The sequence below is a fragment of the Oreochromis niloticus genome, linkage group LG6, assembly GCF_001858045.2.
Source record: "Oreochromis niloticus isolate F11D_XX linkage group LG6, O_niloticus_UMD_NMBU, whole genome shotgun sequence".
Lineage (NCBI taxonomy): Eukaryota > Metazoa > Chordata > Actinopteri > Cichliformes > Cichlidae > Oreochromis > Oreochromis niloticus.
This window is the reverse complement of record NC_031971.2, coordinates 25,476,201-25,500,464: the sequence shown is the minus strand read 5'-3', so window position 1 is coordinate 25,500,464 and position 24,264 is coordinate 25,476,201. Positions and strand designations below refer to the sequence as shown.

General features: G+C 39.6%; 2 protein-coding genes across 9 annotated transcripts; both read right to left on the bottom strand.

Annotated features, from left to right (window-relative positions):
* Positions 1–8,448: 8,448 nt before the first annotated feature.
* Positions 8,449–16,601, bottom strand: LOC102080579 (uncharacterized). 2 transcript variants are annotated; one of them, XM_005469958.4, is made up of 5 exons: positions 15,662–16,601; positions 11,041–11,394; positions 10,371–10,760; positions 9,314–9,423; positions 8,449–8,861 (listed from the first exon to the last, which is right to left on the bottom strand). In XM_005469958.4, exons 1-5 carry the CDS (start codon positions 15,666–15,668, stop codon positions 8,652–8,654), a joined length of 1,071 nt encoding a protein of 356 aa, XP_005470015.1. In that variant the 5' UTR covers positions 15,669–16,601; the 3' UTR covers positions 8,449–8,651. The 2 variants fall into 2 exon arrangements, with proteins under 2 accessions (XP_005470015.1, XP_005470014.1); XM_005469957.4 differs by lacking the exon at positions 15,662–16,601 and adding an exon at positions 12,429–13,092.
* A 221-nt stretch (positions 16,602–16,822) lies between these two features.
* znf207b (zinc finger protein 207, b) lies at positions 16,823–23,021 on the bottom strand. Of its 7 annotated transcripts, none has more exons than XM_025908234.1 (11): positions 22,843–23,021; positions 22,231–22,357; positions 21,953–22,091; positions 21,626–21,808; positions 20,540–20,615; positions 20,349–20,428; positions 20,106–20,233; positions 19,508–19,606; positions 18,484–18,729; positions 17,941–18,097; positions 16,823–17,605 (listed from the first exon to the last, which is right to left on the bottom strand). In XM_025908234.1, the coding sequence occupies exons 1-11, from the start codon at positions 22,881–22,883 to the stop codon at positions 17,454–17,456; spliced, it is 1,428 nt and encodes a 475-aa protein (XP_025764019.1). In that variant the 5' UTR covers positions 22,884–23,021; the 3' UTR covers positions 16,823–17,453. The 7 variants fall into 7 exon arrangements, with proteins under 7 accessions (XP_025764019.1, XP_025764020.1, XP_025764022.1 ...); XM_025908235.1 differs by having other exon boundaries at positions 20,106–20,230; XM_025908237.1 differs by having other exon boundaries at positions 20,106–20,230; positions 20,349–20,401.
* Between the last annotated feature and the right edge of the window lie 1,243 nt (positions 23,022–24,264).

The following is a 24,264-nucleotide window of genomic DNA, read 5'->3' as shown; positions in this document are numbered from 1 at the left end:
TGGGCTCGCTAAAGTTGCTCGAGTTCATCCAAGCTGGTGAGAGACGATGTCGAGGTTTCACAGGAGTTCTTCGACGAGGATTTCTTTGCTATTTAGAGAACTCCACTTCCTTTAAATGGAGAGGGGCTCAGTTTTGGGTTGGGACATTTCCCTTTGATCACCTGCTGGTAAATCGAGGGTTCAGGATGTAACTCTGCACGGTGGTGTGCTTCACGCTTACAGTCATCGAGAGAGGAAGGGTGGAGGAAAATCAAAAATCAGTGAAGGGTACAAACAGAGTTAACACACGCTCTTGATTTCCTGTGTTAAAATCAAAGTTTGTCAAATTTTCTCAAGACCACATCCTCAACAGAAAGTCTTCAGAATAGCTTAACCTGACTCTGACCTGACCCTGAAAAAAAAGACTGCATTTCATCACTAATATGAATGTAATAAACAAGCAAGAAGAGGAGGGTTTCAAAATATGCCTCACTGAACTTTAAGAAAACATGCTGATAACTGCATGCACAAAAACAAGAAACCTGTGTGGTTTTTGTGGTGAGCTGCAGAGCAGGCATGACCGTAACGAGCAGGTACTTAGTACACTTCCACTGTGCACGTGCATTCTTATGTATATTCAAAGCAGCACATTGTAATCAGAAAGCCACCTATTGCATACATCACCACAAATCTAACGAGGAACAGGAGAAGGAGAACTCCCACAGCTGATGACAAAGTGCACAGCAGAGAGGAGAAACTGGAACAACTAGTAGACGCAAGGCCAGAACATCCTGCAAGATTCAGTTTCTCGGACACTGTGCTGCTGTCAGTTTCTTCTGCTCAATTCTTAATAGTTAGTTAACCTAGTAAAAACATTTCAAATCCTACAAAACATTTCATTTATGAATGACAGATGATTTCTCATTCATTTGCAAACATTTCATCACATCAAGACAAATCATGAGCAACAGTTAATGGCTGCATATACTGTCATGACCTAAAACATATTGTAGTTATTAGTTATTATAGACTATTCCATCTCTTTTGACTTCTTTAACCCTTACATGGCATCGCTGCTACTACTTCTCACTATCAGATACCATTATATGTAAATCTCCCAGTTTATATCACCAGTACCATTAGAGGGTTCTGCTGCTATCTTGTTAAACCTACTCACACATAAAATCTAAAACCATATGTAAAACATGAATTTCATCTCTTTTTAATGTGTCTTATTTTGATCGTGTTATTAGTTGACTGCACAGCCAAATAAGCTGAAATGGGAACATGATGCATACCATATGCTTCAGAGCCCCAGAGCACCGAGTCCAATCAATGAAAAGTCATCCAGTGATATTGATAGTGTTCGGAAAAGCTAGAAACTGTGATGTGACCCACCTCGTACAGAAATACACAATGCTAGTCTCTCTAGGTTGGTACTGCTATCGGGTTGACTGTGCAGGATCAACTGGCAGCATCACTGTTAGCTGTGAATCTCTCCTGGTGTGCCCTAACTAATGGAAGGATTGGCATCTACTGGCCATAGTCCCACAAAAGACCCCCAGCAGACCACTCGTATGAATGTGTCTGACCAAACAATCAGAAACAGACTTCATCCTCCAACCAACATCCTCTGTTAGGCCCTATACCCACAGCCCTACATAGTGGACCCTGCAGGGATAATAAGCGAGAAAGGAGGGGAGAAAGAACTGGCAGGCAGAAGAAGTGGCTGATGTTGCAAAATAGTACTAATGGCTGGACGAAGCTAGACTGAAAGACAGAACAGCGGGAATAATCATGGCAGCACAGGAACAAGTTCTAACCACATCGATAGAAGCTTGGCTCTATCACACCAGGCATGACCCCGGGTGCAGACTATGTAAAGATGCTCTTGTGACCATCCAGCACATAACAGCAGAGTGCAAGATGCTAGGACGCAGGCATAGATGGAACATCAAAACCAAGTGGCCGGCAGTTATCTGCTGGATTGTCTCAGGGACATCTTTGCACAGCTTGCACGTAGCAGAGGCCTGCCGTGGTCAAGAAATGACCACAATCACTCTTCAGCTTCACACAACATTTAAACTAAAAGAATAAATCAAATTGTCATATTGCTAGCCTGAGCTGCAAACAAACTTAGTCCACGGGTAAAGCAAGTAATCAGTCTTGAACATCTTTTACACCACCACAAAGCACCGATTAAGCTCCGGAGGAAATCCACTATCACAGTATAGATAGTAAATGCATCAAGACTCAGAAGTTAAACCAAGGGAAAATTCATTTGCCCTATCTTTAAACCTAAAGATGCAAATAAGAGGAAGCATGCAATAACATCACAAGCTACGCTCTTCAAACATTAATACAATGAAGATGTTAAAAAAGTTATTAAAACATACTCTAGAACATAACAAGAAGATCCCAAAGGAAACCCAGAAAGGTTCTTCAGTGTTGCATTTTGCTTTTGCTTGCTATTGAAACAATTATAGTAGCAGCCATAGTAGCATTGACACTGAGTGTTTTATCACATTTTTTATTTTATTTAGCCAGACCAAGGAAACAATCACCTACATTATTCTGCAATAGCCCCATATCCTACACAGTACTGGTTAGATGTTTTGGGGGTATTGCAGAATAATGTATGTGATTGCCTCCTATCACATACATTACTCTGCAATAGCACAATAGTACTGTTTAGATGCTATCAGTGCTTTGGCTGGCTGTCATACAAATTAAGAAACTATTGCAACACATGTAGAGTTAATGAAACCTAGCTTGTCCTCCATTGTAGAATGCTGTACTAAACTGCAAGCACCACAATTTAATTTGCAGTTAATTCCATCATATCACAGGCACCATGCAGTATCTTACGTCTTGGTTTAAAAAAACACAAGGGAAATCTTTATTATGTTTCTGATCGATATACAAGAATTTCTCTTGTATTTCTTTTGTTTAACAGCAACATTTTCATTTTCTTAGTTTCTTGTGAGAGTTCTCAGAAATGTGTTACTTTAACATACTGTAGTAATACTTCGAGTCAGTTCAGTTACCTCAAGGCGCTTTATTTTGTAAAGTAAAGACACTAGAATAATACAAAGAAAACAGAAAATCCTGACAACCATATGACCCCCTATGAGCAAGGAAACTTCCAGCAGAACCAGGCTCAGGGAAGGGTGGCCTTCTGTTGCTACTGGTTGGGGGTGAGCGGAGGATGACGGGACAAAGACATGCTGTACTTGTGATCACTACAATAGAAAATTCATTTATAATAAAGTTTTTACAGAAATACCCAAGTGCAAACATGTTTACAAACTGGCAATATGCACCAGATTCAAAACATATTATATATAATGAAAAGATTCTGCGTGCTAACTGGAGTCTAATTTGTTTGGACCAGATGAGTTGACAAGTTGTTGTAGTTTATGATGGTGGTGAGATGAGAGGCCTTCTCTGGGTTTTGTAGTTTCAATTTAGATTTCTTCACTTCACTTCTGAACACAGAGCACTCCATTTCCTCCAGATGGAGGGGGGGCTGCTGTTTGACTGGGAGACTTCATCTCCTCTTAGACGTGAGGATGTCACTTCACATGGTGGCGCACTTTCCACTTTCACTGAAAGAAGAGGAAAACAGAGTTAACACGCACTCTCGATTTCCCATATCAAAGTTTGTCTCAAGAAGACGTTCTCAACAGGAACTCTTACTGGACTCTGACATGACTTACCTGGGAAAAGAATACTGTATTTCAACACTAATAAAAATGTATTAAACAAACAAGAAGAAGAGGGTTTTCAAAGTGTTCCTCACTGAACTTTAAGGCAAACATCCTCGTAACTGACTGAAACCACGTAATGAAACCAAGCTTTGCTTTTAATGTCTCCTGTCTTCGTCAGTGACAGGCATCTTCGTCATTAGACACTTGCACACAAAAATGCAACGAAAGGTTCATAGCTGTTGAGAAACTGATGTAAAGCGTATGCTTCAGAGCCTGTAAGAGCCATGAAGAAGCCAGAGATTCCCTGACATAAGCAGTGGTTGGCTGAGGATACCACAAAAGAGAAGGAAGAATGAAAATGAAAAATTTTCACTTCAAGCATGTGCTTTATGGTTCCATGTGGTAAGCCTTGAGAGATGCTCTTCTGCATGCATTGGTTGTAAAAATACCTCCAACATTTGCACTGACCGTAAACCTCGTCGACACCCACGCACATGTGAAAATCAATGATGCTTTCAGTTACACGTGTATGTTTGGTTTATATCATCTTATAATCATCACAGTCTTGCTTTCTTTAACTTTTTAGTTAACTAAAACGAGTTTCTATTTTATAAAACTTTCACAGCTAGTCCTTACTGTGGTGATCAAAAGAAGTTTGGACGGTCGTTCGTGTGTGTGAATTCTTATGACGCTATGGCCGTTGGGCTTCAAAGTATATTTTGAAATCATATTATAACAAATGTCAGAAAATATCCACTAGCACTTTAAGAAAGTGACTTCCTGTGGCTCAGCTCAGAAATTACCACAGCTGCACGTACAGTTCCCACTGAAAGTTGAAACCAAAATATCGAAATACCAGCCTGAGTTGCACAAAGAAATTTACCAAACCCACTTTGTGTGATGACAAAAGCCCACAGGTATGCCAGGCACTGTTACACCACCGCAAAGCACTAATTGAAGCCTAGAAGGTAATCTACTGACCTAAACTATGAGTATACAGCAAATGGATCAGGACTTTGAACATTTGAGGCAAAGCGAAACTTCGTTGGGCCCACGTTCAAACCTCAAGACACGAACAAAAGGAAATGTGTAACTAACCAACATCACAAACGGTGAAAAACACTGATGTGTTGAACATAACTGCAAGAACTTAATGGAAGAGTTTCACCACCAATTCTTCGAAGAAAGTTTCTTCGAAGAATTACTTTGTCATGTAACCATTATTAAAATGGTGGCAGGCAGAAGTAGTAGGAGTAGTCGTAGTAGCACACCCAGAAAGGTTCTTGATGGGATCTTCAGTGAACCACTTTGTGATGTCAGGGGTTTGCTAGTAGCATTGACATTAAGTGTTTTCTCAAATATGTTATTTTATTTAACCACACATAGGGAGCATTAGCACCATATCCATATTGGCTGATTGGTATGATACTCATATATAATACATGGGCCAATCACCCAAATGGACTCACACAATAATGGCAACCACCTACCATTATTTTTAATCTATATGTGCAGTACACACTCAGAAATGCACACTTCTTGCATTTGTCTTTCCACTGGTTAATTTATACACAGCAATCACCAACACAGAATTACCACAGATGACTGATAATTATGTAAAGTTCAGAATATAGCATGCACAAGACAAAACCACCCAATAATAAAAACCAGCACTGTGGTAAAAAGCTGTTTACAGCTCACGATCACTTCTTGTTATATTATTTTTCTATAGAAAAGACGGTACTAGTCATTCTGAGAATGGCAGGCAGGAAGAGACCACAGAAATAAATAAGCAGTACACTCCACCGTTGGTGTCTGCAGACACAGCGGTTAACATTACAGTCGGCGCCAAAATAGTCCAGACCTTAAAAAACAAAATGTTAACTCAGCTTCACAAAGTTGGCTTTTAATCCAGAGATGCTGCAGTTTGCTGCCCAACAGCATCTAAGCGTGGCGTGAGGGCCTCAATCATTCAAAGAAATAAACATAAATAAAATTCAGTGTTTACAAGAGAAACTTGCCTATGTAAGGAGTTGGTATGTTCATGAAACTCCAGCAGCTTCAAAAGAAATATGAATCATCTAAACACACTTCACTTCTATGAACCTGAGTGAAACCTAAGGGGAAAAATACATCCTCACATGTAATTAGTTAACAACGGTATAGTTGTTAAAAACCTATGTGGTGTTCGCCTGTTTTCAGATAAACATGTTACGTTAAATGTGTCCATGTAACAAATATCTGTCTTCACCACCGTTGGTCTTTATGCTCTTTGCTTTTCTGCTTCAGTTGCATCCAGCCAGAGACGTGACATACTTGTTGGAGTGCCTCTGTGGTAAGGGGGCCCCTTCTCACAAAAAACATCCCTTCAGGTGATGAGGAAGAGCGCCATTCAGACCCACAGAGAAAAGAAGAACGGTGTGTTTTAATGCTACGGTTCAAAAGGACACATGAGGTACAGCTTATCTGATGAACCCCTCCATCTGGCTGTCCTTTCAGCCTTTTTGTGTGGCCTGCCTCTTTGCAGATGCCCATGAGGTGGTGTGTTTTAATGACAGTGACACTGGTCACAGCTGGGCCCAGCGTGCCAGTGCTCTATCAAAGCCCTCAGAGCTCAGCTGCTTGTGTGGCTCTCTTTCTTCAGACAACTTTTGGATACGCTTTCAGTTTCTGCCCTAAACAACATTGCGTACATCATTTCTTCCTCCATGCATTCACTTACAGCTTGAACTGATTACGTGCAGCATGGCTTTTTAATCAGCACTTATCTGTTTTTCGTCTGTGTGGGCTGATTCGTGACATGTGGGGGCTTGTCCATCTAAATTGTCTTTTTTGTTTGTGTTGTGTATTTTTTTTTATTTTTTGTGTGTGTGGAGTTGTTGCCAGGACATTATGTATTGTGTGAAGCAAACTACGTGGACTGTTTTTGCTGCACCCTCTGTCCAGGAGATGCATTTCAAAATGGAATGGAGTTGCTTGAATTTCAGCTGTTTCTTTGCACAGTTAATTTGAGTTGTGCACCTGCAGTTGTGGTGTGAGTTGACACCTGGGCAGGTGTGAGATATTAACAGTTTCTCCCTCTCTGCAAATATAGTAACATAGTCAGTTCATGGGGGGTTTGTGTGAGTGTGGTGTGCTTGCTTTGGGCCTAATTGGGTTACTGAGTTGAATGTTTAAACAGCCCACTGCTAAGCTTCTTAAAGTAGATAAGAGAGGCTTCCACTTTAGTTGAGGTACATGTTTGTCTCTTTGCACTAAAAGACCTGAGGCCATGCGGGGTTTTTCCCCTTCCTGGGCCTCATGGCAATAGAGGAATTTGTTGCGGTGCCATGTGAACGCTTTCTGGAAGGGGAACTAGTCAGACATCAACACTGCCAATTGTGGTTTCTCCAGGAAACTTGACTAAGAGCTAATTTTGTTGTTAATGTTGTATGAAAAGGAAAAAGTTGAAGCAAAGCAAAGGATAGACATGGAATAAAGGATGCTAAATATGGAGATGCCACGAAGGAAGAAATGAGGAAAACCTCAGATGATTCAGTGGGTTCAGTATAATGAAAGTAGGATACTAGTGATCCACTGTGGAGACCCCCTAAAGCAGGGGTGTCGAACTCCAGGCCTCAAGGGCCGGTGTCCTGCAGGTTTTAGATCTCACCCTAGGTCAGGGGTCGGCAACCCGCGGCTCCGGAGCCGCATGCGGCTCTTTAGTCCTTATTTTGCGGCTCCGGGTGAAGAAGTATTTCGCTGAAGTGCATTTTATTTGTGTTTAGTTCTTTTTTTTTAACTTGTAGTTCTAAATTGGAAGATTATTGGGATTTTGAAATATAAAAATAAAATTATATCTTATTATTTTTTTCATCGCTCAAAATAAGCGTCACACTCGCGGAAGCCGGTATACCCGCCGAAACGCCGTGCATTTATCGAGACTTTCAACCCCAGGTAGGCCAATTATGGATCTTCGGATCCACATTATGTCAGCAGCTGTTCTCAACCGTGAACTATGTTAAAGACAAACACCGCTCACGCCTCACAGATGACAGCTTACAGTCCTGCGTAAAGATGAAAGCCCCGATTTGCAGACGCTGTGCGCCGAGGTTCGGGACCAGAAGTCTCATTGTAAACATACCACGGCGGACCCGACGATGTTTGCATGAACATGCTTTTCAGCATCTCTACGTATTTTATATTCTTTACATTATTTACATTTGATCTTTTACATTGTGTATGTCTATTGATTGTATTGTTTATTTTAATATTTGTGTACAGCGCTTTGTGACTGCCTGTCTGTGAAAAGCGCTTAATAAATAAACTTTACTTACTTACTTTAGATGTTCGCACAAAGGTAAAAAACAATATATACAGTGTTATCTTCATTTTAGATTTCAAAAAGTATTTGCCGCTCCCAGTGTTTTCTTTTGCGTGGAAACCGGGTCCAAGTGGCTCTTTGGGTGTTAAAGGTTGCAGACCCCTGCTCTAGGTCAACACAACTGAATCAAATGATTAGTTCATTACCAGGCTTCTGGAGAACTTCAAGACATGTTGAGGAGGTCATTTAACCATTTAAATCAGCCGTGTTGGATCAAGGACACATCTAAAACCTGCAAGACACCGGCCCTCGAGGCCTGGAGTTCGACACCTGTGCCCTAAAGGGTGATGGATGGACTCAACAAAAACAAGATGACAAATGTGATCTTTAAATACCCAATGAAATTCTGTCAACGTGCAGAAAAAACCTCCGCACGCACATCACGACAAACCAGCATTGAATTTCAAGATGGATTTTATTACAGCAGATCAATAAAATATTACAAAAGATGCACATAGCCAGAAAAATATTTACGCCAAACCGGAAAGTGAACTGACCCCCACCACCCAAGTTCATGCACAAATGTCCAACTGCAACATTTTCTTCTGTGTGCTAACTGGAGTTGCGAGTGTCTTGAAAAGCTGAGTTGACAAGTCGCTCTAGATTCTGACGCTGTTGAGAGCTGTTCTTGGAGTTTCATAGTGGTTCTCTGACGAGGATCTCTTCGCTGGGCTGTCTCTGTACTCGGAGCACCCCATTTCCTTAAGACGGAGAGGGGCCTCTTTTTGACTGGGAGACTTCATCTCCTCGTAGATAGGCGCTGGACTATGTGACTTCGCATTGCGGCGTGCTTTGTGGCGTGCTTTGCCCTGACAATGGAGGAGAAGTCAAATAAAGAAAATCACAGAAGGGTAGAGACTTAACACACATTCTCAATTTCCTGTGTCAAAATCAAAGTCTGTCATTTTCTCTCAAGGCGACATCCTTAGTGGGAACTCTTAACCTGACTCTGACACGACCCTTGCTGTTTCTTGGAAAAAAAATAAAGGCCTATAATTTAAGCAAGTAATACAAATGTATTAAACTAAGAAGAAGAAGAGGGTTTTTGAAAGTGTTCTTCAGTGAACTTTAAGACAAACATGTTGATAACTGGCTGCACAAAGTTGTGAAACCAGTGTGGTTTCTGTGGTGAGCTGTAGATCAGGCATGATCTTAACAAACAGGTGCTGTTTGTGCTAATGCTTCAGTTAGATTTCATTCTCTTGCCCCTGTGTACGAGCATACTCAAGGTAGCACATTACAATCATAAAAAGACACTCACTTTACATAACACACATCCAGTGAGGAGCAGGAGGAGGAGGAGAACGCCCACAGCTGATGACAAAACGTACAGCAGAGAGGAGTAACTGGAGCAACCGCACCAATGACCACCTGTGGAGAAGCAGAAAGAGGAAGACGTGTTTAAAATGTGAAACTCCACACCATTCGCCTTCTTTCAATACGGACACACACACACAATCAGAATCAGAAGTCACTTCCTTAGTTTTAAGCTGCAGTTCGAATAATATATCTCAAAAGGATATCAGATAGTGTGAAAACTTCTGTAAACTTTAGGATAAACAGCTCCAAAGATAAGAATAAAAAAATCCCCTAAATGTTCATAAATAGGCAAATAAAAAATCTTATCAAACATCTGGTAAGATTTGGTTTGCACATTAAAAGCAGGAGATATGCTAAGCAGCACAATGACCTTTAAAACCTCAAAAACAAAGTGTACACGTCCCTAAACCTGCTGAAGATTAGAGGATATCTGTTTACAGAGGGGGAAATGTAGAACATCATGACACAAATCATTACAACTTTAAAATGAGACTTCATTAGAATAATAAAACAAAAAGCTTTCAATTGTTTCCGAATTGCAGATAAGATTAAAGGATATACTTCACACTACATTCAGAAACAACCCCTCCATACCAGATACCATCAAAGGAAATGAGTCAGAAATATTCCTGTTCACATCACTAGCGTTATCAGATTGATTTGGCGAGCACCTTATTAAACTTATCTCACATGCACAATATATTAATTTCTGCTATTGTCTTTGTGTTATCAGTTTTTCACATGCCTACAGAGAAAGAAAAGTGCAAAAGACATTGGAACATTGTTGATGTGAAACTAATACAGACCATAAGCTTTGCTGGCTGTAAAAGCCCCACAGCAACCCAGTGTTATTGATTACATCATCAGTGGCAGCTTTGTTAGTAAAAGCTAGAAATGTTCACAATTAGCATGGAAAAAAGTTTTTATTTCATCTTGAACAGCAAATGCCAGTCAGCTGAAGTCACCTGGTGAGAAACCCTCACTGTGACGTGACCCACCTTGTACAGAAATAAAGAATACACGTCTCCCTAGGCTGGTGCTGCTATCGGGTTGACCGTGCAGAAGCAGCTGGCAGCTGTACAAAGCACTGTCGTCTGGCTGCAGCTGCTGCAGGGTGAGGTTGTAGGCGATGCCACCGGGGCTGGGCGCAGAGGACAACTGGACCCTCTCAACAGGGAACTGAGAGGAGGAGGAAGAACGGCTGCCGCTGTGGTGCTGCTTTGAGTTGTACAGCTGCTCTACAGGTCCCCGACCCTTCTGCCTCTTTAGAATCACCCCCTCCACGGCCAAGCCTTCCCCACGTTCGGGGAGGCAGGGGAGTACCGCTGAACCCCCAGCACATCTCTCTATCACGTGCTCTGGATAAGTGTCCACTGACTCAGGGACATCTCCAAAGGGAAAGGGAATAAAAATGATATAATGGAAATGATGCCACTAGTAAGGAGCAAGTTCCAAATCTATGTGCATGAGCCTGGCATGAAAGGAAAAAACAAACAACCAGAACTGCTCTGTTAACATTTTTAAGATGTTCGTGGCACTGCTGAGACGCCATATTACGCATTTTACATCCCCAAAGAAAAAAAGATTCATCTTAGTACTGTAATAAGGTTTGGAAAGTGTAAGTGTAGTTTAACGCTAAACCTAAAATAAATCAAAAAGTACACTCACCAGCACCAACAAGGAGGAAGTATTCGGTCTTTGAGGGTATCTTTTCATCTGCAGAGGACGGATTTTCCACGACAAACTCGCAGTAGTAGCGGTCTGTGTCGTTGGCCTTCAGCTGAGAGATCGTGATATTCAGAGAATGAAAGCTCGGGTCTCCACTGACACTAATGCGGCTTTTGTCAGCAGAATTGCCAACTGTAAAATCTTCCTTGGTGTATTTAAACAGCACGTCTTTATTATTCAGCCAGGTGCGTTTCAGGTAGACTCCCCAGGGCGCTGGGTCCCTCTGTTCAATCTCACAGGGAAGAACGACAGATTCACCCTCATGCTGCTTCAAGAAGCGAATCTCACTGCGAGCTTTATCAAATTGACAAAAAAAGAAGCACATCACAAACAGAGAAGAACTAAACATAATTTATGCTTAGCCCAAATTTCCATAAACCTGGTGTATGCAAAATGTAAATACCAGCAATGAAGGTGTATGTGTGTGTATATGTATACAGACAGTATGCACCTAAAAAATGTTTCTAGCGAACAATAAACTCTTTAATGAGCCACTCTGTTGTACTACATGCAGAATGTGGTTTGGCGTTAATTTGTTGAAATAAGGAAGACGTTCACTGAAAAGGATGTTCTTCTCAAACCAAACGGTATTATGTGACAGATTTTCAGGTTACCAGTTCCCCCAACTGGCACCCTACGCCAAGATCACAAAGTGGTGAACCACTTCCCATCTTTACTTTTGAAAGAGTATGCCTCTGACTCATGATAGTATTGTATAACATAATTAGTTCCACCGCTCCTTTTTTTAAAGGCTTTAGCTGTTACATGTTAAAAATTCAAAATTTGTTCATAAGATTCTATCTCTACATTTTTTTCCGTTAAACGTATTGTTCAAATGATTTGCAAACCATTCTAGTCGCTTTTTAATTTCTATTTTAGATAAGCATTTTTTAAAGTGTTGGAAAAATAAAGATAATTTTCACGTATTTTCAAAACATTTCACGGGTAATTACTGCAGTGGAGGGCAACAAACATAGTAAATATGAAGAGTATTGTTTAGCAAAATGTAAAACAAATTGTATTTTTGAAGTCTAGATTACATTCTATCATTGTAAAAGACATTAGACTTGCCAAGTGACTAAATTTCAATTTCACACTATAACAAAAAGCAAAAAAAGTTCAAGAAATCTGACCAGACAATTTTCACAGATTTCCAGTGCACTCTTTTTTGCTTCTATCATTTTATCCACCAGCACTTCAAGTGACTTCAGATTCCTTTGCACAGAAATTACCCTAACCACTGTGCCACATGCACAATTCACACTGAAAGAAAACCCAGTGATCAAACCACCACCAGCCACCAGCCTGAGGAACACAACCAAACTTACCAAATCCAATCTGCGTGATGACTAGAGCCCACAAAAAAGCAAGGTATTGGATCCAAATCATCTTTCACATCACACACTTAAGATCTTGTGGGAAGCCACTGATGGAAACCATAACAGCAGAGATGCAAGTGTAAAAAACTGAATTTCAAGTGTGTCTTACAGTAAATGAAACCAAGAGGAACTCCATTAGCTCCACCTTCAAACCTCAAGACATGCACAAGAGGAAGCGCGAACAAATCAACATCACGACTGTTGGATCAGCTCCTCCTACAGCAATGAATTAAAGAATTTAACACCACAGCTGAAATAGAAAGTTTAGGATCATATTAAGTATTTGCTGAGCACTGGCTCTAAAGAAAGAAGCAGCATGTGCCCTCTTTTGCTTCAATTAACTTCAATAGCAGAGCTTCATTTGCATTAATTGGGTTTCACATGTTTCGTAAAAAAACTTTCCTCACATAGTATTTCTGTATGTCCCAGAGGAAATGATGTTGACGACTTGTCCGTGAACAGGATGTGTCTGCTTTTTGATGATAATTTGCATCATTGGAGAGAGACTATACAACAGGTCCGGTGCCTGAAGGGTGTAGAAAGGGTACTAAAAAGATATTTCATTACTGAAAAATTAATCAAGAAACTCAAGAAAGTACTCTGAAAATATTCAGATCTCAAGTTTTTACTGAAGAATGTAACAGAGATTAAGATATATCCTTTTTTGGGCTTTTCACAGCTTCAGTACAAATAAACTTGGTCTCAGCTATAAGACAATTGGATCATTCTTCAATATTTGCGATTCTCCTTCTAACTACAGACAAAACTACAGAGTATTTCGTCAATCTAGATAAGAATCCTCATCATTTCTGACTTATGGGAAATTCCAGTTATCAAAACATTCATCATGCTGTTGTTCACATTCCAATTAGCAGATATAAGAAAAACAGAACAAATAGCACAGCTGATTATTCCAGCAGTGTAACATCATTTGAACGCATCAACAACTGAAGCATGGTAGAAAAAAGGAGTGCATTTCGTGCAACCTTCACCTACACTAACTAATTTCGTGCTCTAGTTTTGTATAAGGAAAACCACAATTAGGTATCGGAGGTGGCTTTATAGCATTTTTTTGAATAATGAGTCACAGTTTGAGAACTCGCTTTCTTATTCAACTGTTCTCTTTACTTCAATTGCTGAATGTGGATGCATTCAAATAAAAATCTAAGCAAAACTATTAAAGATGCTCTCGTGATACTTCTGCAAACTACTGGTGCAAGTCCACAGTTTTCATGCTTACAACCATAAATTAAGGTTTAATAAATGCATCACTAATTTCTCATAGATGTTAACACACAGCCACAGGAAGAAAAACAAGGGGTTCATTAATACTGTGTTGTACACCAACTACTCGATGGCAGGTGAAACGAATACCTACATGAAGCTTTTTCATTTCTACCTATGTGCAATAATGTGCTTTACTTTAGGAGCCTTTTCAAAACATTTAAGGTCACGTCACACAGAAGAGTTAAAAACAGTAAGAACAAGTCAAAACAAATTTGCATGTAAAATCACTATGAAAAGAGGATTCATGTGACAGGTGAGGAGCGGAAACAATGCAGTATTTAACCGGAAGCCAACAGACCTGCTGAAGGACTAGTGTGACGTGACTAACGGAAGGACTCGGAGGTCTAAATATTATTTTATTTTAAAATGGGGATTAAAAAAAAAAAGCCATATAGCTCATCTAGGTCATGATCCATCACATATCAGGTTATTGCAATGTGTGAAGTACAGGAAATAGATGTTAAATTTAGTAACTGATCGGCTTATTACACTAACTGAAATTAGATTCCACTGACAGTCAAGGTTTTCACTGTTTCACTATTATTTGACTGTTAATCAGCAATAAAGCCACAATTTTGATCTTTCACAAAAATCTGAGTAATACTCTGTGACGGAGCAGTGACTCGTAGAGGGGCAGATAGTTTCTGAACGCCTACAAGCATGAACATGTGGATGTTATAAACCAGAACGTTTTTTTAAACCCGCTAAAGAAAACAAGTGTCAACAGAACATTTCAATTATTTTTATTAAATAAAAAAAATTGACATGTATTATTTCTGTACTTTATATGACAGCTTATATTTTAATATCTGAAGAGAGAAATAAAGCATCTGATACAGAAAACCGTTATGACATGAATAAGATGCACATGTTAGACTCATAGTTATGCACAAAGAACATATTCATCTGAAATCCAATAGCTTGGTCTAAACATGAGCCTGATGCTAAACCCCCCCCCCAAAAAACCCCAAAAAGCTGAAAAAAAACAAAAACAAACCAAAAAAAACACCTAACCAGTATCAATACTTTCACTTTACATATTACAGACATTAGCTCTTATGTCAGAATTTAAGAGTTAGTTCACCCAAGTTTAAAACAACCTTTCCCCTCAGCTCTCACCTGTGGTGTCCTGCTTTGCTTCTTTTTGGTTCAGATATTCTCGCTACAAGTTTATGTTCAGGAAAAAATGTGATTTTTTTTGGAGAACGTGTAAGACAGCAAGGAAAAGAAAAAATAAATTCAAGTTTAACCTAAATTTTACTGCTATATAAGACTAATCCTGAAATCACGGTGTTTTTACCAAAAACATTTCAGGGGAAATGCATATTATCATTTTACTTACTACAAGGAACAAAAACAGTGATGATGATTCTTGTGACTGAAGGGAACTTCCCAGAGGAGGACAATCACATTGGTGTGAAACATTTGACAGAAATTCCTTAATGTCAATGTGCAAAGTTAGTAAGATGCTGGAATTTACCTAGCAAGCACAAAAACTAAGAGCAATCGGGCTAGACACCACTTGCTAAATCAAGGTGAACTGACCCTTTAACAGAACCCCCAGTGAGCGATCGCACTGCCGGCCCATCCCACGACTACTTACCATGCTTGTAATTTTCAAACCCAGACAGGACAAGAGACAAACTCCGTTCACATTTCAATGTCACTTAAGGCATAGCTCTTCTGACATCACACTAATGAGCCACAACCTTGAAACCACTCACAGATGAAGTGACACTAATCATCTTAAATCTGCTGCTGGGAGACGTGTAGTCCAAGTGTTCATGTGCTGTGGCTGATTGGTGTGAAATTTAATAATACAAGGCCTAACATCCACATGTAGAGGATGGAGCCACACTATAACATCACCAGGTACTTACTGAGTTTTAACTGACCTGTCATGCCAGCTGATTGGGTTTTAAGGCTGAAAAGCTGATATGGATGGGCTACAGACAAAAACAAATACAAAGCAGTAAGTGATATGGGCAGAGGAAACACTGTGCCACATCAAATACCTACAAGTACTTTTTTTTTTAAACTGCCATTTTTTGTCTTTAATCCATATATGCACTACCCTCAGATTTGCACACCTGTGGTGTCTGTTCTTTCACGGATTGCTTTATAGACAGCAATCTGTAACACAGGATAACCGCAGATGCCCGACAACTATGATACATCTAGGATTTAAAAGCATGAACAAAACCACGCAGCAACACAAGCCAGCACTGTGGTAAAGACCAGTCAAACAAAGCGCTTTTGAAAATCATAATAAGCGTTGATTTACTGTCATTTTAGAAATATAATGTTAAGTGGTCAGCAGTGGTCACAAGAAGACCCTCAGGTGTCTGAAATGTTCTTACATTTTATTTTTCCTATAGAAATGACAGTGCTAGTTACTCTAATATAAAACTGCAGGGAGAAAGACTGCAGAAATAATCACTGTCTGCAGTGTAGTGCTTAACACTATAATGAAGTCTAAAGTAAATAGCAAAGTCCTCATCTTAAAAAACATATGTTAAACTCAGAGCTGCTGCTGTTGGCTTTGTTTTGCTTTCCCTGTTCAATGCATAATAGAGAGATGACCATGACAGACACCAACGTTATTAAAGCAGTCAACCGTGTGTGTGTGTGTGTGTGTGTGTAGGAGTTAATGGGTCAGAAATGAAACTTAGCTTTTCCTTCATTGCAGACTGTATTGCTTAATTTGCAGTTAATTCCATCATATCACAGGTACACCATGCAGTATTTTGGAACAAAAAGTTAGCCAACATCTCAGTTTTTGGCTGGAAGTACACAAGCTTAAAGCGTGTGAAATCTTTATTATGCTTCTGAATTTATGTAAAGGATTTTTAATTTTTTTTTATTTTTAATAATCAGTCTATTATTAAAGGCAATGATGGATGCACTCAACAAAAAACAGATGATGGCAAACTTAGTCTTTAAATACCTGATAAAAAATTCTGTCATTAAACAAATCCCTAAGCTGTGCAGAAAAACAAAAGACATCAGTACAAACCTTCATGACTCACCTCCACGCACGTCAGGACAAACCAGCATTGGATTTCAAGATGGATTTTATTACAACAGATTGATAAAACATTACAAAGGATGCATACAAGTAGACTTAGGACCAGGAAATATTTAAATCAAACCTGAAAAAAAGAATAAAACTAGAGCCTGATGAGTCATGGAGTTTATAGACTATGTAACTGGAACCAGTTTCTGAGACCCTCACCAACCAAGGTTGGGGACGAATGTCCAACAGCATCTAAGCATGCTGTGAGGGCCTCAATCATTCCACCCCAAAAAATAAACAAAAATAAGATTAAATGTTTACAAGAGAAACTTGCCTTTGTAAGGAGTTGGTACGTTCATGAAACTCCAGCAGCTTCAAAAGAAATATGAATCATTTAAACACACTTCACTTCTATGAACCTGAGTGAAACCTAAGGGGAAAAATATATCCTCACATGTAATTAGTTAACAACGTTATAGTTGTTAAAAACTTATGTGGTGTTTGGCTGTTTTCAAATAAAGATGTTACGTTAAATGTCCATGTGTTCTAACAAATATTTGTCTTCACCACCGTTGGTCTTTATGCTCTTTGCTTGCAGCTAGGTTTGAAAAAGCACAAGGGTGATAGAAAGGTGTTAACCTCAAACCTAATGTGCAGGTTGCTTTGCTGCTTCAGTAGCGTCCAGCCGGAGACATGACGGGAGGCCTCATACCCATGGGAGGGCCTCCCTGGTAAGGGGGCACCATGGGAGGCCCCTGCCCATATGGAGGCATTCCTCCAGGCATGTAGCCTGGCATGCCCTGAGGAGGGGCACCATACTGACCTACAGAGAGAAGAGCACGGAGTGTTTTAATGCTACTGTTCAAAAGGACATTTGATCTCACCTGCTGTGCACCATACACCTTCCTGTCCAAATCTACAAAATTCAATTAATTATATTTTTAAAACAGCCAAATATACTTTTTTGTTGTTGTTGTTTTTTTGTTTTGTTTTTTTAAATTAAACACCTACTTGACAGAGACTGCTGAGAAAAAGCTAAGCTTTCAATGAAATGTGAACCAAAATGATCCACAGACAGGTAATGAGCACAAGCTGGTAGAACAGTGAGTTACACAAAAAATGAGTTTGCTAGAAAAGAGAAACAAAGAATTTTCTTACCATGTATGGGATGCCTCATGCCTGGCTGCTGTGGTGGCAAGCCTTGCTGTGGGGGCATTATACCACCCACAGCTGCCACTGGGGGAGCAGCCACATGGGCTTGACCAGGTCTTGGTGCAAGACGCTGGTAACGAGGAAGTTGGGCCTTCATCTCTTCCTGTTGGCAGGGACAACGCACAGAACAAACATTCAGACTAAAGAAACTCTGTTATGCCCCTTTACAGTACAAAAAAATGATGAGGAACTTAGTACCAATGTTGACGTGCCCTGATTTCAGACTGAGGATGTTCAAGTTCAGAATCATCCTTTAACATAACCACAAAAGAAGAACTACTAAGTAGTATTAAGGATGTGCAACCAAAGTGCTTCGCTTAAAACATATTCTGAATATATAGCTGAATTATGATCAAGATATACAGAATCAAGCTGGTGGTCAAATACTGCACCAGTCTATTATTGTCTATTGCCCAATGTGCTATTATAAATATGTATCAGTCATTACTTACTGTGAAAAGGGCAAAATAGAAAGCTCAAGCAACTTACCAGTGAGATATCCTCATCAGGGTGGATCAACTTACTAGTTGCACTCGTGGTGGTGAGGGTAGCAGGCTTACTGGTCACTGTGGCTGGGGGTTTGGCCACAGTGCTGCTAGAGGGATTAGAAGAAGTGGAAGAAGAAGAGACAGAGGGCTGGGTGTAGGCAGGGAATGTTGCTTTGGGTGGGTCAGTGGAGGCGGCTGTGCTGAGGGAACTTGAAGCTCCTGCGACTCCTGGAACAGTCTGCTGGGCCTGTGCAAAGACACCATACATATTATTAATTTAAAAAAAAAAAAAAAAAAAAATCAGTCATAAGAGATACTATCTTAATTTTGCAAGATGCAAGAAGAGGAATGAAAAATAACCCCAAAATAAATTAATTAAAAAAAATTACAGTGAAAAGATGACATCTCAACAACATTAAAAAAATTAAAAAGTTGACTAATCATTTCATTTAAGCTTTACATTTCAAAGCACTGTAATTTACAAGTGTATTCATGATTTGGTCACTCTGAAGCTTAAATACACAAATTACACATCATGATTTCAATAATCCCAATTTCCATTTCCATTTTATTTTGTCTCAACCACAGTGCAAATTTTGCATTAAATGAAGAAGAACTAGAAGTATCTATGGCACTTCAGATGGGAAGAACTCGGGTTAAGGGAGCAAAACAAAAATCTTGCAAAATCTGGTAAGTACTAATTGCATCATGCTCCTGAGGTTGAGAGAGCGTGGAAGATTCTAAATAAAGTTCATGTAAATCTCGTCTTAGGCCTATTTTAACTAAAGCGCATGCACACTAATGAAGCTCACAGACAAAACATGTCAGTTCTCGTCAGAGATGCTCATCCTGTGACACCAACATCATGGCCAGCGTGGCTATTTTAGTGCACAAGTAGACTTATGAAGCAAATATGGTTAGTATCCAGCCATGTTTACATTTGCAAATTAAGAATTTACAGGCAGTGTTAAGAAATATTCAACATGCAGCTGCCACAGTGCACAGAATGCTGTCTGTGAGCATACTTGTAGCATGTTAGGAAAGGGAGGCTGGGGAGGCGCAGACTGAGGGTCTGCAGATGGAGAGGAGACAGCTGCTGTGCTGCTGTGAACACCAGAGCCCATCTGCAGCATGGTGGAAAGGAAACCACAGCGTTGGCATGTAACATGTCTACAAATTTATTTATTTTTTTAAATCTGAATTTGAGAAACCTTTACAACATACCTTAAACGAGGTTAGAAAAGGGAAGTGACACATCAGAAATAAGAACTAATGGGAAATAAAATAGGAGGGTTTCCCCCCCCCCAGGTATACAAGACTACTTTCTAACCAGCTTTTCTGAGTGGGGTTTTAGTTATGTTTCACTTCTGACCATTTGTTTATCAAATCAACCAGAAATGTACCAAATATGAGCAAGGTGACACAGATTCCGTGCTGAAATTTTAAGCCTGGAAAAACCCTGTTATGTACACAACGTCATCATAAAACACCTTGTTGATGGTATAATTCCAGATAAAGTAAACTACATTACCAACATGACGCCTAAGAAAACGATAACATATCTTTGAGGCAAATGTCTAAGAAGTCACTGCATGTGTGTTAGTGGGGTTACACAATGCCCACCTGTGCTGCACTGGGGAAGAGTGGTTTGGTGACAGCGGGCTGGGCCGCTGGTGCTGCTGGTCGAGTGACTGCAGGGGCTGGGGCCATGTGAGGAATTCCTGGCCTTGGGGGTATGTGAGGTGGGACTGCTGTAGGATGAACCGGAACCAGAATTAGAAATGTTTACATCATTACATTTGTCAAATTTAGTTCTTTGTGTAATATAATTGCAATGGTTGTTTTTGAAATGCAAGCACAACTCACCCGGAGGTATCCCTGGCATCATTGGGGGCATCATCCCTCCCATTGGCATCATACTGCAAAAATTGGACACACTGATCTGACTGAACCAGAGTAAAACTGCATTTCAGTTAGCTCCATGATTGTATTATCCATACAGAAAAAACACTGGATAGTAAAGTTACTATTAAATTAAAAGTTAGTAAATGAATTACCCTGGTGGCATTCCAGGCATTGCAGGAGGCATGCCATGCATCATGGGAGGAACACCAGGCATCATAGGAGGCATTCCTGTAACAACGGGTTAGAGAAGATTTATTTAGCAATAACTCATCACGCCACACAAACAACCAAACAAGTAGGCAAATAAACACAGCAAAAGGATACACAAACTAGATTTTTACAGGCTCCATTTAGTTACTTGAAATCATTTCAGTCATATATTTAGATATTTGTGGCAAAACACTGAACGAGTGCGTTAAAAGTATACATGACAGATCATCTATACTAGAGTTAAAATAGATACAACCGCTGAACAAAAATTATTTGTTGGTGCTCTCTGGTGGACAAACTGCATTAATACTGTCAACTTTTCAAGAAGGTAGCTAAAAAATTGCAAAAATACTAAGATATATACTGAGGTAGATATATAGCCTCAGTCTGCCCCAGGGCAGCTGTGGCTACAACCGTAGCTTGCCTCCACCAGTGTATGAATGTGAGCGTGAATGAATAATGGCATTGTAAAGCGCTTTGGGTGCCTTGAAAAGCGCTATATAAATCCAATCCATCATTATTATGAGGTGGATTTGTTGGTCAATTACAGGTCATGCGTGCCCGAAAATTACACTAATTATCTGAGATTGTAAATTAATTTTGAGACACATCCAGCAGTAATGTGTTATGTAATGTGCTACAGAAATCAAATTCCCATGTCTCCTTAAATGCAGCTGTGATTCAGCAGTAAAATCCATCTAGCAAAAATATTTAAAAATATCATTAATTTGTGGATGCTAGATAGCCTACCATTAGAATTACAATTCAACTGGAAAGAAAAAGAATATATTTAAACTGAAATAAACCTGGAATGAACTTGAACTTCTATCGACTGGCAAAAGGAAATGAAAAGGATGTGAAGAATGGAGGCATGAGAAAACTACTCCAAAACAATTCAACACTATAACGATTTTAATTAAAAAGCAAAATTGCAACTGGAATTAAAATTTGATCAGCTGCTCAGCCCTTTTCATATGTGTGGTTGATTCATAGATTGTTAAGTTTGTAAAAAATAAAAAAATCCTTGCCTTGATACCCTGCAGGAGGAATCACTGGTCCACCAGCCACAGGAGGGATCCCAGGTTGTGCCATTGGACCAGCATAGCCTGCCTGGGCCTGGACCACAGCGACCTGCTGAGCTGACGGTCCAGCTTCATCATCATCAGACTCATCAGAGTCATCCTGATTGTTTGACTTCTTCTTTTGACTCTCTGAAAACAGAAAATGTTGACACCTAAGCAAAATCTTATGTAACCCATATTAGATTACTAAGACTCATGCATCATATTACAAACCCTATAATATAAATCAGGTTTTAGTCAAGATAAGTACAACCCTTGCATAGGTGAACAAACCTTGTGATTTCTGTTCTAACGTTCGCCTTCGTTCCTGCATGTCTTTATCTGGAATTCCCTCCATGCCATAGATTTCCAGCTCGATGTCTGTTCTTCCTGGAATTGCATTTGGTACGCTGTCAATCGTCTCTTTGTGCACCTGAAAAATATGCAAAATGAGCCACCACAAACTCGAATAAATAGTCGAGTACCTATAACCAATGGGGTTTTTTAAAAAACAAAAAAAACAAAAGATGTTACAATTATAAATAAGGTTATTAATAATTAAAAACCCATACCTGCATGCAATGAATAGCCAAGCCAGGGCCAGTGTACAACTTCTTGTGGCAAATGTGGCATTTAAAATGTTTTGCCTTTTGATGCTGAATGAGGATCTTTTCATCGTCGAAGTCTCGATTACAGTACCTGGAAACTGAAGTTAAGGACTGCCCAGTAACACTGTACAAGATCAAAATTCAGCGACCATACAAGACGGCAAAATAACATAAGAACTGCTTAAAATAACCATCACTCTCAACGACTAAGTAGCGCAAATCGTCTGGTTACACAAGTCTAAAGACCGATCAGCCCTGAAGATTGATTCATAAACGAAGCTAAATGCTAACAGAGCCGTTAACATCCAAGGTATTATTCGCTTCCTATAACCAGCACCACGAACCCAAACTCTACTAAAAATGAAATACATTCGATTCAGAGTATTTTACAGCTTTAAAAAGATTTCATTAAGTAAAACTCAACCAGCAAAACTGTTAAGTTCGTGAGGGCCAGTCGCTAAGCTAACGCAAGCTTTAGGGCGTCAAGAGGCTAGTTTGGGCCTTCCCTTTGTCGAGCTAACATGTAGCCCCTCGTCTTCCCACGGCGGCATTTTGTCGTCGAAACAAAAAGGATACCAGCACCATGGCTTCATCTGCTTCTTCTTTTTTCGCCCCATTTTATGAAATACTGGAAAACCGGTATCAAAACTCTAAACACTTGTCTTATTATCTGTTTGAGAACAGCATGCTGTAATCCCGTGACGAGGCCGAAAATGGCGCTTCAATGGAGGAAGTTGTAACGAACGTATTCTCGCGCGAATACAAAATTAGCGTCACAGACACGCCCAGAGGTTCAAAACAGGAAGCACGGTAGGCAGGTTAGCCGACAGGTGAAGTAAATAACTGATTTCACTGCAGTGCAATGTTCTGGCGAACCTCGGGTGCTGAATAGCACTTGGAGACATAAAATGAAGTGTCTCATTCCATCATTCCTTTATGGCAAAAACACTCCCCGATAGACAGAGCTCCCAAAGCCAGCTCGGCATGCAACATGCATGTTTTGATCATGGCCAACACATTCATGTCTCACGAAAACGTTCATGATTTACGAAGTCTTAAAACAAGAATAGTAGCAGATTTGGGCTGATAGTCAGTGATGACTTATTTGGAACTTAACTTACAGGACGGTTTTTCTCTTTAGATATTATTTATTCTAATAGATCAGTTTACTGAAATAACTGCTAACATTTTCTTGTTTTGCTATATCCATTGTTAGAAGCGTTTATCCACCAAGATATTTAGAAGCTTTATGGACACTTAAACATAATTCATGATTGACTGGCAACTGTAACCCAATAAATGTGCAAACATCTACTTTCACCAGCAAGATGAACTAAAGTTATCATTATGATGGGTATTACGTGTTTTATAATATATTTTTTAACAAGATTAAAAACAAGAAGTAATGAAATAGGTGCATGGGCACAGATTACAGCAGGGGGATTATATAATCAGTAAATAGCTGCCACATTGTCCATATTTTTCTTTTAACCAGTGTTGAATTTTTTCTAGTTGCGTGGAGTTGAGAGAACTAGGTGTAAAAACTACAGTTTTGTCGATAACAAAACTGGCTTTTGTGCGCCGCTTTTGCATCTGAGGGTGGTTTTTGTTTAAAAAATGGTTTTACATTAATGTAATTTAATATACTTATATTAATATATTGGCTTTATACTTAATATAAAGCAAAGATTCTCCAAGGTCTGTGGGACTATTTTGATGTAGTTCTAAAGTTTTGTCACAGGATGGTGGTGTTTTCTGCTGCATAAAATGCAGTCACTCCAGTAAAACCCATCCAGAATCCAAAAAATGCTTTATCCTCAGGATTATGTTCACGTAGCCAGACAGCTAAATATCTATACATTTTTCTATTAAGTTGTTGCAATGCCAGGTTTATTTACAGTTAGGTCCATATATATTTGGACACAATACAATTACAATTATTGTTATATAATGGACATGGGCATAATGTGTAGAGCTTTCGTTTGAGGGTATCCACAT